Source organism: Perca flavescens, chromosome 20 (assembly GCF_004354835.1).
Source record: "Perca flavescens isolate YP-PL-M2 chromosome 20, PFLA_1.0, whole genome shotgun sequence".
NCBI classification, from domain to species: Eukaryota; Metazoa; Chordata; class Actinopteri; order Perciformes; family Percidae; genus Perca; species Perca flavescens.
In genome coordinates this window covers 1,326,987-1,341,846 of record NC_041350.1, presented here as the reverse complement: position 1 = coordinate 1,341,846, position 14,860 = coordinate 1,326,987, and the positions used below count along the sequence as shown (strand labels likewise).

The 14,860-nt window shown below is 40.7% G+C and overlaps 1 protein-coding gene and 1 long non-coding RNA gene across 3 annotated transcripts in view; one reads left to right on the top strand and one right to left on the bottom strand.

The window, feature by feature from the left end:
- Positions 1-691, top strand: part of tyro3 (TYRO3 protein tyrosine kinase) — a 47,116-nt gene extending 46,425 nt beyond the window's left edge. For both annotated transcript variants that reach the window (XM_028565552.1, XM_028565551.1), the window contains one exon: positions 185-691. In XM_028565552.1, the coding sequence (XP_028421353.1) occupies positions 185-569 (385 nt within the window). In that variant the 3' untranslated portion in view covers positions 570-691. The remainder of the gene's footprint in view (positions 1-184) is intronic.
- LOC114546625 (uncharacterized) lies at positions 83-14,264 on the bottom strand. Its single transcript, XR_003691071.1, has 4 exons — positions 13,395-14,264; positions 12,438-12,673; positions 9,167-9,295; positions 83-612 (listed from the first exon to the last, which is right to left on the bottom strand). It is a non-coding gene; the product is annotated as an uncharacterized LOC114546625 (long non-coding RNA).
- Positions 14,265-14,860: the final 596 nt, after the last annotated feature.

Sequence of the window (14,860 nt, the reverse complement as noted above, 5' to 3'; positions counted from 1 at the left end):
ACACCTATCACCATTTCTAGCCACTGGGGGGCCATAGGCAGGCTGGGGGAACTCATACTAATGTTAAAAAAACCTCATAAAGTGACATTTTCATACCATGGGACCTTTTTAATAAGATATTTCTAACATTACAGTAACAGTAGAGTAACTCATGTACTGCTGATTCTTTGTGTCTCGCCATCAGCTACGAGCTGATGCACAGCTGCTGGAGTCCCGTCCCTAAATGTCGTCCCAGTTTCCAGGACGTGGTCGTCCAGCTGGAGGCGCTGCTGCTGAGCCTGTCCCCCGCCGCGGCGGCCCGAGAGGCGCTGCTCTACGTGAACCTGGAGGGCGAGCCGGGGGGGGCGGCCGAGGCCCAGGAGGACGAGCCGAGCTGGGCCGTCCCGTGGCAGCGGCGCGCCGAGGACGAGGAGAGAGAGACGGACTGGCTGATGGTCGGCTCCGCGGCGGCGCTCGCCATCGGGGGAGACTACAGGTACATCATCGGACCCTGTGGGGGAGGGGAGGGGGGGGACGCGCTGCAGGACGGACTCAGAGACGAAGAGGACGATGTCGTCATTAACGTCTGACCAATCACAGCAGCGTACCCGGACCGGAGGCGGATTCTCTCTGCTGGAGGTTAAAAGGTTTTATTTTTTGAAATTTTTATTTCTATCCATATTTTTAATTTAATACATACTGTGTACATATACCTATACTTATAGTACAAGCCAAAAGTTTGGACACAAGTTCTCATTCAATGCGTTTCCTTTTTATTTTCATGACTATTTACATTGTAGATTCTCACTGAAGGCATCAAAACTATGAATGAACACATATGGAATTATGTACTTAACAAAAAAGTGTGAAATAACTGAAAACATGTCTTATATTTTAGATTCTTCAAAGTAGCCCCCCTTTGCTTTTTTTGATAACTCTGCAAACCCTTGGTGTTCTCTCAACGAGCTTCATGAGGTAGTCACCTGAAATGGTTTTACCTTCACAGGTGTGCCTTGTCAGGGTTCATTAGTGGAATTTGTTCCCTTATTAATAAAAAAGCAAAGGGTGACTACTTTGAAGAATCTAAAATATAAGACATGTTTTCAGTTATTTTACACTTTTTTGTTAAGTACATAACTCCATATGTGTTCATTCATAGTTTTGATGCCTTCAGTGAGAATCTACAATGTAAATAGTCATGAAAATAAAAAGGAAACGCATTGAATGAGAAGGTGTGATCCAAACTTTTGGCCTGTACTGTATATTGGTTAATATTCCATTTAGAGAATGTGTGATGTGCACCAACAACACTAAAACAAATTCCTTGTATGTGTTAAAAAACCTACTTGGCAATAAAACCCATTCTGATTCTGTAAAACACTAAAAGACAGGAAGCCACGTCTGGCCCGTTAACAGAGAAACTAGCTCCGTACCTCGTGGCTCTGATCACGATACGATAGGCTGTCGGCTCTTTGGACAACGATAGGACTTACAGTCTGTCAACTAAAATATGATTGGACAGTTTTATTACTGGGCTCCTCCAGACATTTAGATGTGAAACAAACTACTCTTTTTAATAAAAAATAATAAATACGGGAAGTGGGAATCTTACAGACGATATGTATGGATGTAAGTATGTATATTTATACAGGGTTCAAAGTTAGCACCGTTTACCAGCCAAATGCTGGTGAAATATGCAAGTGGCTGGTAGATTTGCTTCACTAACCAGCCAAAAAAAAAAACAATGGTAATCTATGGAGTGGCTGGTAATATTTGAACATTCACTAGCCATTTGGCTGGTGGACGAAAAAGTTAATTTTGAATCCTGTATGTATATATATATATGTATGTATATATATATATGTATGTATATATGTATGTAAATATATATATGTATGTATGTATATGTATGTATGTATGTATGTATGTATGTATGTATGTATGTATGTATGTATGTATGTATGTATGTATGTATATATATATATATATATATATATATATATATATATATATATATATATATATATATATATATATATATATATATATATATATATATATATATATATATATATATATATATATATATCGTTACAACTGGAGGTACAAACTGCTGACAGAGTTAAACTATTTTCTCCGTTGGTTAATGTGCTGATGGAGTCTGAGGAGATCTGAAAGCTGTGCGAATAGAAATAACTGCAGCATTGTTGGCCAAAAGTTTATCACCTACTTAGAAGGTATTCTCTTCTAATTAGGACATGAAACTCTGTGTGTGTGTGTGTGTGTGTGTGTGTGTGTGTGTGTGTGTGTGTGTGTGTGTGTGTGTGTGTGTGTGTGTGTGTATAATCACCCCTCCTTGTTATTTTAGGTTAATTAAATGTAGGTAGTGACAAAGAAACTCATATTTCTGATACAGATATTTTGAAATCAGTCAAATCTGACCTGAAGACAACAGGAGGGTTGGGTGATTCGGGGGATTATTTTGGATTTGTGTCTTTTCTTAAAGCCCAATAGTCGATGCAGTTCTTTTAGTCGTCCACTGTAATAAACTTAGTTTGTTGTTCAGAAAAAGACATTTGAAGACGTAGCTTTGACTTTATGGTTTATATTTTCTGATATTTCTAGACGTAATGACTAACCGATCATTTAAATAATCGCTGCAGCCGAAAAGTGACTTTAAATTAAACATCGATGATGAGGTGATTCTTTTCTCTAATACAGAATACGCGGAGTCATTATTAAATGAGTCATAACAACAACATGAGGATAACCGATGTTACCATGAGTCCGCTATGTCAGCGATTATATCGTTACCTAGCAGGTTGAATAACTTGGATGGATAGTTAGCTAGCTTTTTTGGTAGCTTGATGGGTAGTTAGCTAGCTTGTCTGGTAGTTTAGTTTATTAAGGATCCCCTTTAGCTGACGCCTTGGTGACCAGCTAGTCTTCCTGGGGTCCAACACTACATTTAATGGTAGCTTGATGTATAGTTAGCTAGCTTGATGGGTAGTTAGCTAGCTTGTTTAATAACTTGATGGATAGCTAGCTTGCTAACTCCACCCACTGTGCTTTCACTGGTTACACAAAACAAGCTGAACAAAGTTGTCAGTCATCTGGCGAGAGCGCTGTGCTTTTCTACGCTGACCACTGAGTGTAAATAAAACATTAAGTTACAAATTAGTAAATTACATTTTACTAATTTAGCGGCTGGCTGGATAGTTAGCTGGCTAGCTTGCTAGGAGGCTTAGTTCTGCGTTATTATGGATTCCACATAACTTCTAGGCAAGTCCCGCTCTACGAAGCAGCCCGATTGGTTGTGGTTAGGACCAATAGTAGCGTGTGAATGCAACTGAAGGGCCAATAGCAACGTGTGAATGCCATTGAAGGGCCAATAGTAGCTTGTGAATGCCACTGAAGGGCCAATAGTAACGTGTGAATGCCACTGAAGGGCCAATAGTAACGTGTGAATGCCACTGAAGGGCCAATAGTAGCGTGTGACTGCCATTGAAGGGCCAATAGCAGCGTGTGAATGCCATTGAAGGGCCAATAGTAGCGTGTGACTGGCATTGAAGGGCCAATAGTAGCGTGTGAATGCCATTGAAGGGCCAATAGTAGCGTGTGAATGCTGCTGAAGGGCCAATAGCAGCGTGTGAATGCTGCTGAAGGGCCAATAGCAGCGTGTGAATGCCATTGAAGGGCCAATAGTAGCGTGTGAATGCTGCTGAAGGGCCAATAGCAGCGTGTGAATGCCATTGAAGGGCCAATAGTAGCGTGTGAATGCCATTGAAGGGCCAATAGTAGCGTGTGAATGCTGCTGAAGGGCCAATAGCAGCGTGTGAATGCAATTGAAGGGCCAATAGTAGCGTGTGAATGCTGCTGAAGGGCCAATAGTAGCGTGTGAATGCCATTGAAGGGCCAATAGTAGCGTTGAATGCCATTGAAGAGCCAATAGTAGCGTGTGAATGCAATTGAAGGGCCAATAGTAGCGTGTGAATGCCATTGAAGGGCCAATAGTAGCGTTGAATGCCATTGAAGAGCCAATAGCAGCGTGTGAATGCCATTGAAGAGCCAATAGTAGCGTGTGAATGCCATTGAAGGGCCAATAGCAGCGTGTGAATGCTGCTGAAGGGCCAATAGCAGCGTGTGAATGCCATTGAAGGGCCAATAGTAGCGTGTGAATGCCATTGAAGGGCCAATAGTAGCGTGTGAATGCTGCTGAAGGGCCAATAGCAGCGTGTGAATGCAATTGAAGGGCCAATAGTAGCGTGTGAATGCTGCTGAAGGGCCAATAGTAGCGTGTGAATGCCATTGAAGGGCCAATAGTAGCGTTGAATGCCATTGAAGAGCCAATAGTAGCGTGTGAATGCAATTGAAGGGCCAATAGTAGCGTGTGAATGCCATTGAAGGGCCAATAGTAGCATTGAATGCCATTGAAGAGCCAATAGCAGCGTGTGAATGCCATTGAAGGGCCAATAGTAGCGTGTGACTGCCATTGAAGGGCCAATAGTAGCGTGTGAATGCCATTGAAGGGCCAATAGTAGCGTGTGAATGCTGCTGAAGGGCCAATAGCAGCGTGTGAATGCTGCTGAAGGGCCAATAGCAGCGTGTGAATGCCATTGAAGGGCCAATAGTAGCGTGTGAATGCTGCTGAAGGGCCAATAGTAGCGTGTGAATGCCATTGAAGGGCCAATAGTAGCGTGTGAATACTGCTGAAGGGCCAATAGCAGCGTGTGAATGCAATTGAAGGGCCAATAGTAGCGTGTGAATGCTGCTGAAGGGCCAATAGCAGCGTGTGAATGCAATTGAAGGGCCAATAGTAGCGTGTGAATGCTGCTGAAGGGCCAATAGTAGCGTGTGAATGCCATTGAAGGGCCAATAGTAGCGTTGAATGCCATTGAAGAGCCAATAGTAGCGTGTGAATGCAATTGAAGGGCCAATAGTAGCGTGTGAATGCCATTGAAGGGCCAATAGTAGCGTTGAATGCCATTGAAGAGCCAATAGCAGCGTGTGAATGCCATTGAAGAGCCAATAGTAGCGTGTGAATGCCATTGAAGGGCCAATAGCAGCGTGTGAATGACATTGAAGGGCGGGTCTTGCCTAGAAGTTGCGTGGGTTCCATAGTAACGCATCAGTTCTGAGCTCAGCATCATCTGTTTTAGAAAAAAGAATCCTTAAATCGAAGTAAACAGCGTTTCAGCCTGCTAAGAGCTCCACAACTACACATAGCCTGTACAAGCTCAACTTGGGCTGTTTAAAACTTTTAAAACTTACCCTTGAGATTGGTTGCAGCACTAACAACAATATTACAGTCGTATTGTCCAGGTGCAATATATGCACACAAGTGCTACAGCCCTGGTTATTGGGGGCCCCTGTAGCGGCCCTGACTGACTGCTGCTCTACAAAATGTTTAACTACATTTCATTAATTCATTGTGCTGCTCTAAACTGACTCACTCAGACATTTCCAGACTCTCTAACATTGAAATTAAGCTGTTAATAAGTTTGTAATTACTTGAAACATTTTATGGAAACTCTGTAAAATATAAATAATGCACTGGACAGTTTCCCTTTTTATAGAAAATCACTAAATAAGTTTATGTATATTTGAGTTTGGATGTGTAATTATGTATTTTCAGAAATCTGGGATGTTTAATTAAACTTGGTATGGAGATAACTGTGATGTCTGTGATATTAAACTTCCTCTCCTGTCGGGATATCAAGGGACCGCCGCGTGTTTTTAATGTTTCGGAGGTTTTTGTATGTTGGTATAAAATGTTTTCGTAGAGATCAAATCGTGTCCTTACCTGTGTGTGTCTACCACTGACTTCAGATCTCTGCACAGCCAGATGCTCTTTTCACGAGTCAATAAAGTATTGTTTGTGTCCCGTTAACATCTGTGTGGCTTCATATTGTTTTAATTCTTTTACTGCAGAACTAGTTGGGCGATTGATGGTGTTTTTAAAGGTCACCTGGAAACGGCGAGCAGGATGAGGTGACTAGAGTCTCTCAAAATCTGAGGAAAATCTTTTAAACTGATCTTTGTTGATCTGAAATGAAGACAGATTCAGCAACTGCACGGCCCATTTCTCTCTTCAAATGTTTCCAGAAACATGTTTCGGGGAACTATTTTAGTACAATATGAGATCGTATTCTGAACGTACGTAACGTTCATCAGGCAGTAATACGGTACGTTCAGTTCACGTTCGACCCAAAATATGAACGAGTTCATGAATGCGTTCAGGCCCAACACTGAGTATGAAAGGGCGAAAATCTGGGTCAACCAACTCAGGACTTTCATCCAGGAGATCGGGGATTGGGTCCCACGTGTCACATTTCCTAAACCCAAGCCGTCCGCTGTATACACCGCTCAAAATGTGTACAGATAACACGCCACTTGGCTTAAAGCCCATGTTGCAGGGTTTATTTTCTTATGATTTTTTGCAATTTGCTTGTTGGTAATAAACATTTAAACTGTTACCCAACAACATCAAATACAATGGATATCACAAAACGGAATAAAATACGAAAAAGTAGTACTTTTTTACACTGGTTTCTCCTTTCCCCCACAATGCATTGCATGACATCACGTTGGGGAGACGACAGGCGAAAGCCCCGTCTCGGTTCACTGTCCCGGTCACGGTTTCTGCCGCTGGTCTGGCAAAATATGGCTTTTGGTCTTTATGTGTATAATAATATTGGGGGGGGGGGAGGTGAAAGGCAGCTTGGTCAGGGATGCTGTTCGGCTTTTCACAAGTTTAAACCGCTAGCTAACGCTACGCCGACGTCTGCTAACGTTAGCACAACAGCGTTAGCTTAGACTGCTGGTTAAATACCGGTATTACAACTGCCTTCGGAGCTACGTCCATATTGTCAACACAAGACATGTGGCGTTAGTGCTCCTTTTGTACCATAATTTTATTGAATGAAATATTAAGCTTCGCTCCTACGAAATATGTGTTTTTTTTGTAACATTACACACAAAGCTAACTGGCTATAGTTAGCCTGTAAGGATGCTAGCGGAATTAGCTAACGCTGCGTAGCCAGCCAGCAACTTCGGCAGTAGTTTCGGCGAGTTAACCGCGACAGTATGTTGCCCACAATCAACCTCTGCTGTTAAAAGCAGTCAATCTGCAGCGATGTTTTGAAATGGAGACACATGGATGTGTTAGCTGTCGAGGTTAGCTCGCCGAAGCTGCTTGCTGGCTATGCAACGTTAGCTAATGTCCGCTAGCATACGTACAGGCTAACTATAGCCAGTTAGCTTTGTGTGTAACTAACACAAACCATCTCGTAGGAGCGAAGTTTAACGTTTCATTCAATAAAGTTATGGTACAAAAGGAGCACTAACAACAGGTCTTATGTTGACAACGTGGACGCAGATATAGGAAACTCTGAAGGCAGTTGTAATATTTACCTAGACGGCTAGACTAATGCTGTTGCGCTAACGTTAGCGAAACGTCGGCGTAGCGTTAGCTAGCTGTCTGAACTTGTGAAAAGCTGAACAGCATCCCCATCCAAGTAGTAAATAAACACCAGGCAAATATGTTGTTACTGGAGCTAGTAGGCTACCATCAAAACGTGAGATATCTAATCATGATATCAATCATATTTATGTGTTTACAACCATCGGGGGATTTCACAGGTGGGACTGGCAAGTTAGCACATAGCTAGCATGATGCCTTGTATTTTCTAGATCTAGATAAGTTTAGCGGTACTTATCTGAACTAACGACATGATCACTGTCACTAGATATGAATAAAACTGACTTCCACTTGGTGCTATTCACGGACAGTAAAAACACCTCTTCCTCATCCCAGTCAGTCACCATAGTTAGAGTACCAGGCTGATACACAGTCACCATAGTTACAGTACCAGGCTGATACACAGTCACCATAGTTACAGTACCAAGCTGATACACAGTCACCATAGTTACAGTACCAGGCTGATACACAGTCACCATAGTTACAGTACCAGGCTGATACACAGTCACCATAGTTACAGTACCAGGCTGATACACGTCTCCCCAACGCGACGTCATCACCGAATTCCGGAAAAAAACACTAATACCAAAAACGACAAAAACTGGCCTTTAACACTATTTGGAGATATTTTTAACAATGATATACATATATTGAGTGCTATATGTACCTATTAATCAACAGTGGTGGTTAACCTGCAACATGGGCTTTAAGAAAGGGGGCGTGTACAGTACAGGCCAAAAGTTTGGACACAAGTTCTCATTCAATGGGTTTCCTTTTTATTTTCATGACTATTTACATCGTAGATTCTCACTGAAGGCATCAAAACTATGAATGAACACATATGGAATTATGTACTTAACAAAAAAGTGTGAAATAACTGAAAACATATCTTATATTTTAGATTCTTCAAAGTAGCCACCCTTTGCTTTTTTTGATAACTCTGCAAACCCTTGGTGTTCTCTCAATGAGCTTCATGAGGTAGTCACCTGAAATGGTTTTACCTTCACAGGTGTGCTTTGTCAGGGTTCATTAGTGGAATTATTTCCCTTATTAATAAAAAAGCAAAGGGGGGCTACTTTGAGGAATCTAAAATATAAGACATGTTTTCAGTTATTTCACACTTTTTTTGTTAAGTACATAATTCCATATGTGTTCATTCATAGTTTTGATGCATTCAGTGAGAATCTACAATGTAAATAGTCATGAAAATAAAAAGGAAACACATTGAATGAGAAGGTGTGTCCAAACTTTTGGCCTGTACTGTATGTTTACGCCAAGTCATGATGTCATGTTGGCAAATATCTTCTTAATTTAACCTTTTTAAGGTGTCTAAAAATACCCTCTGAGATTAAAGTAGTGAATTTACAATTGAAATGAATGTCTTTTCTGCAATTTTCACACTTTTGCAAAGTCCTCCAGTGGGCCTGATTGGACCCTTTTGGCGGGCCGGTTCTGGCCGCGAAATTACGAATCCCACTATGGCCACGCAAAGACCCGCCCTACGAAGCAGCTCTATTGGTTGGGGTTAGGCCTTTGACCTTGAGTGGTTAAGGTTAAGATAGCCGATTGGTCAGGGGATAGGACATATTGGACACATGGACGCCTGGCCAATAGTAGCTGTTGAAGGGCGGGTCTTGGCGTGGCGATAGTGGGATTCGTAATATCGTGTTCTGGCCCACGGGCCATATATTTGACCCCCTACCCCACCTGAGATCGTCTAGTTGCAGCTGATACCAACATCTTCAGTCTTCAGCTTTAAATCGTAGACTCTAAAAATGAATTCAAACGGATGTCGGTTTGACTCAAACCGGGCCCTGAATGGAACGCCATCGTCACCTGAAACATAACACAGAAGAGACAGACACAATATGAATATGAATACATTATTATATACATTACAGACAACAAGATACAGTGGATTCACACAGGGCTGGTTTCCTGACATACTGCAAACAACGTCAGACAAATACTCTGTGTACTTTAGGTTGTATTGTATCTGGAAGTTCATCTTTATACCTTATATTCCAAGATGCATCTTGCACACTACTTTGCACTATTACCTTTTGCACCTTACATCCCACTCCATGTGTACTTGTCTTATTTGTATATTACGTTATGTGCCTGTATGTATATTGTTGTCTTTATTGTACAGTATGTGTCTATATTACTATTTGTCCACTACTACATGTGTATATGTTGAATGTATAGAGAGTTAACACTTCCCCAAGTCAAATTCCTTGTGTATGTAAGTATACTTTATACTTTATATCTTGCACCTTATTTACAATCAATAACCTACTCATCTATTCACTATGTTAGAGTTTTACTTTCAGTGTTTCCTCTACGTTGATTTGACCGTGGCGCCCCCCCCCACCCCCACGGTATCAGAAACAGGGCTGGATTGTTAGAGTGCATGTCGGAGAACGTTAGTATTTTAGGTGAATTATTTCCATGCTGAAGTAGTGACATTAAGATAACGTAATTAATAGTGGGATTATTGTTATTAAGATAATGTAATTAATAGTGCGTTTATTGTTATTAAGATAATGTAATAGTGCGTTTATTGTTATTTGCTACAGAATGCTTAGCCTATATGTCAAGATCAAAGTTGGCCTATATAGTAACTCAAAAAATACAGTTCAATCACAACTGAGAATATGCCTCATTGTGTGTGAATAGAGGTGATAAATATATTAGTTTGTGTTGCAGCAAAGTGTCAGCTCTGTTTTATCGGGAAAAAAAACTCCTAAAGGAAACCCTGGCTTTCCTCTTTATCTGTTATTGTATTTTAATATATCTGGCTGCTGTGGCGAGTAGAAATACTGGCATATAAAAGGTCTGCTCTGGGAGTTATAGGTCAGTAATAGTACAGAAATATTGTCCCTAAAATGCACTCAAAGTACAAAAAGTAAAAGTGTTGTTTCTCATTTTAAAGATGGATCGATACTGATGCACATTACTGCAGTACAGCTGATATTTAGAAGTTTAATCTGCACCAAAACGCACAATCTTACCAGATGTTTGGTTCTTAAAATCTGAGTCTACAAAGTAACTTTAATAACTGAAGTTATCAGATCAGAAAGGGAGCAGAAAGTTGAATATGTCTCTGAAATGTGTAGTACAAGTATAAAGTAGCACAGGTTTACTCGAGTACTTCCAAACTGTACTAGAGTAAATGTTACATGTGTATAAATACCTAGATCTGAAGCCTGTCAGACTAGGAGTGTACTTTCTGCACATTCAGCCTCTTTCTACGTCCTGCTGAACAGTGAGGCCTCCTACACACTGGCTGCGTGGCGTGAGTGTTTTTAATTGGGTTCCCATGGTAACCGGTTAGAGCGTGCACACTGCCTGCGTCACATGCACGTCTCACGAAAATGTGTGCATGCTGGAAATAGAACCGACGCCTATTTTTCATGCGACACACAAGCAAATAGAATAGGAAAAGATGTTATATTTATTGTTTTTCCTATATTACACTGCATATATCTATATTATTCTTACTACTATTATGGCACTGCTACTACATTGCCAATATCTGTACATGTATTTCATACATTGTTCATATTACATAGTCATTCTGCTCTTTTAACACTGCAATATATGTCTTGTCCTGCCTATGCTCCACCTGTCTATGTTCTGTATATCATATTGCACTTTTCTGCTCTTTTTTGCCCTTCTGGTGGAACGCACACTGCATGTGGTTGTCTCTGAACTCGTAATCTGCACAATGACAAAGTTGAATCTAATCTTCTAATCTAATTATGTCATTTTGACACAAATACATATTAATAAATGACATGTTGATGTTTGAAAGTCTCGGGGTTTTGATATAAATGCAGATATAAATGTAATTTAAAAACATAATAAATAATTATCGATTTTCTAATATGTCTGGAGCCTATTCTGCCGTCAACACTGCCGACGTTGTCTCTGCTGTAATCAGATCAGAATATGTTTATGTTTATGGGAAACCTCCATGTGTCCAGACAAGGCTAGCAGCAGCAGCAGCATCAGCAGCAGCGCTGCATCAGACACCTTTCTGGTGGGAAAGACCCAGAAAACCCCACGCAGCGCCACACAAAGCCATGTGTGGTGATGGCCCAGTGGATACGACACACGCCTACAGTGTGGGAGAGCTGGGTTCAATTCCCACTGCAATACATCAACCAATGTGTCCCTGAGCAAGACACTTAACCCCTAGTTGCTCCAGAGGCGTGCAACTTCTGACATATGTAGCAACTGTAAGTCGCTTTGGATAAAAGCGTCAGCTAAATGACATGTAATAATAAAATAATAAGCTGCAGCCGCCACACAGGGGATGCCTTCCGAAGGATATGGGAACCACTTATGGACCTCTGACACTAGCATATCATAACCTTCACAAAGGATGAGCTATGACCATGGACTGACTTCATTTGATTTGCTGTATTTTATTATTATTTTCTATTTCTTTTGTTCTCTTTGTTACTAAAATGTTAAAAATTAGATAATTGGAAAAAAAAAGGAAACGCCACGCGTGTAGCCGGCCTAACCGTATGTATATCTGTTTATGTCATTAATGTTTAATATGTTACGTATGCAACCATCACCAAGGCCAATTCCACGTCAGGGTAACTTACTGTAGCAACAAACAACGGACAATGGCTGTAACCCCATCACTGCAAACCTCTAATATTGACTGTTGATTTGTGTCTATCCTACTGTCTACTTTATTCCCTTATAATAAACATATTTAATGCTTAAAATGCCCATATTTAATGCTGTCTTTCTTTAAACTTCATCCTTGCACTGCTATAGTTTTTATATTACTGTCTTGCACTACCACAACACACACTCTAATAGAGCACCTGACTTTTTATTCAGTATCTTTTCTTGTCCATATTATTCATGTGGATTTTGTTATTTTGTTATGTGTATGTTGTGTGATGTCTGTAAGCTACTGGGACCTTGAATGTATCTATCTATCTAAACAAACCCTTTTCTGATGCAACTGTTTAACATCTTCACATGCAGGATGAATGAAAACTGGATGTGTTTGTGTTTCTTCGTTGTCTTGTGCTGGTACTTGTGGCTGGAGTTTCCTGTGCAGATCAACTGGGTCAACACCACACGTCCTCCAGACAAAGAGCTCTTTCTCTTCAGGCACACATGGAGCCGGAAACCTCCTCGGCTCTGCCCGAAATCTCACCGAGCTACGGGGCTTGTCTCCTGCTACTCGGAAAGAATTCATAAGTAAATACACATTTTAGCTTCATCAAAAAACGCCCTGAGGCTGATCTGTGATATACTTACACTTCTACATAGCCGTAGTCTATTGCTCTTCATTCTGTACATACACTTATAATGGTACTGTTACCACACTGCACATAGCTGTACATCTCTGTCTATATGGTTCATACTAAATATCCATATATATTCTGTTTTTCTTATAATACACTGCATATATCTACATTATTCTTGCTACTTTGTCACTGCTACTACATTGCACATATCTGTACATGTTCATATTACATAGTCATATGTATCCTGCTCTTATAAGGTAATTGCTAATACACACTGCACATATTTATATTTAATTTATATTACTCTAAACCACCAACTGTATACTACTGTCTACACTGCACTAGATGTCTTGTCCTGTCTATACTCTGTATATCATATTGCACTTTTCTGCTCTTCTGGTTGGACGCAGACTGCATTTGGTTGTTTTTGGACTTGTACTCTGCACAATGACAGAGTTGAATCTAATCTACAATACACACAACCCTCTGCAGAACAGGTTATCTATTAAGATCTTCTGTGGCCACTGGGAGCGAATTAATAAGCAAATGTGTGATTGTGCTCATAGATAAAATAGGCCTATATTAGGCTATATAAAATAAATAACCTAATATGTATATATATCATACTATATATGCTAACACACACAAACCTCTGCAGGACGATCCATTAAAAGCGTCTTTGTTGGGTCTCTAGAGTTGATCTAACAGCATAAAGTCAGACAGTTACCTGGCTAACTGCTCTCTGCAGCCTGTTAGCCTGGGAGCTAACTGCAGGCCCATTTAACATGTTTCCCCCACAGCGCATGCGCAGTATTCCGCGACAGTTTAGAAGGCAAAATCAAAACAAAGCGACGACGGTTTAACGTTCTCTACGGTTCAATTATTTCACGTTTTCCGAACAGTTACACGGAAATTATCCCGGAAAAGGCTGCTGGTATTAAATACAAATGTCGCCCATGGGGGGGAGGGTACGAGATTTTGGGCGAAATAAAGTCGGTAACTAAGTATTTATAACGTTATCACAGTCTGTGGAAGCTGATTTCTATCCGGCCAACGGTTAGTTTGGCTGCCGTTAGGCCCCAAACCAACTATTAAATTCATAGGTGGAGGTTTCGGGGGATGCAGGAAATATGTCTCTCCCCCAATATTTAGAACCTGTAGATTTGCCACCCCATGAAAGACAACGCACTCTCCAAAAGAAGTAAACAGAACATTTAGGGGGCTCAAAACCTGTATATATCCTTCTTACCTGTAAATGTTCTCCCAACGCTTTCAGACCTTTGAGGGCAGTAGGAAATGCCGAGATGTAGCCAAGCCCCCAGGTTATAATGTGTGAAACAAAGCCTCAACCATGCATTAAATGCGTTTGTAACGTCATGTAACTACAACCAGCAGCCCCATCATGGCCGAAGCCCCCTTTTGTTTGTTACAGGCTGAGGTTCGTGTGTTTCCGACCATAACATCATCGATAAAATCACTTTTAAACGGATGTCTTTCCCCTCTTTGGGTGCATGGATAAGTCTATGTATATATGTATATATATATATATATATATATATATATATATATATATATATATATATATATATATAGCAGTAATAACACCGACATTAACGGTTCCTTCACGGGTTTCTTCTAGCTCCGTGAGGACATCATGGAGTCTGAAATGTGGCCGAACATGAGCAGAGAAAACACGGCATCATCCTGTCTCACGAGCCTTTAAGGGAAAACAGTTTTAAACACATGGGAGTGTACATTTCGGGGGAAACGCCACCATCATATACAACCCATAAGAATAATAATAATAATAATAGTAACATATCTTGAGAATGAGACCCTAAGCTTTGGCTCAATGAGATTATACCTGTATAAATAAAATAAATAAAACAAGGAAATGAAGCGACACGATTCCACAACACGCCACAGTCAATTACAGCCCATAATAACCAACAAAGAAGGGCGGTGAAATGAAGATGAAGTGACACGAATTCTATAACCAAAGTTAACCATTTCTTCACCATATTGGGTTACAATGTTAACACGGTTATCCCGTCTTAAAACTCTCCCGTTAGCTCCATGTACATGATGCGTTTACTGGTTTCCTTTGACCACAAAG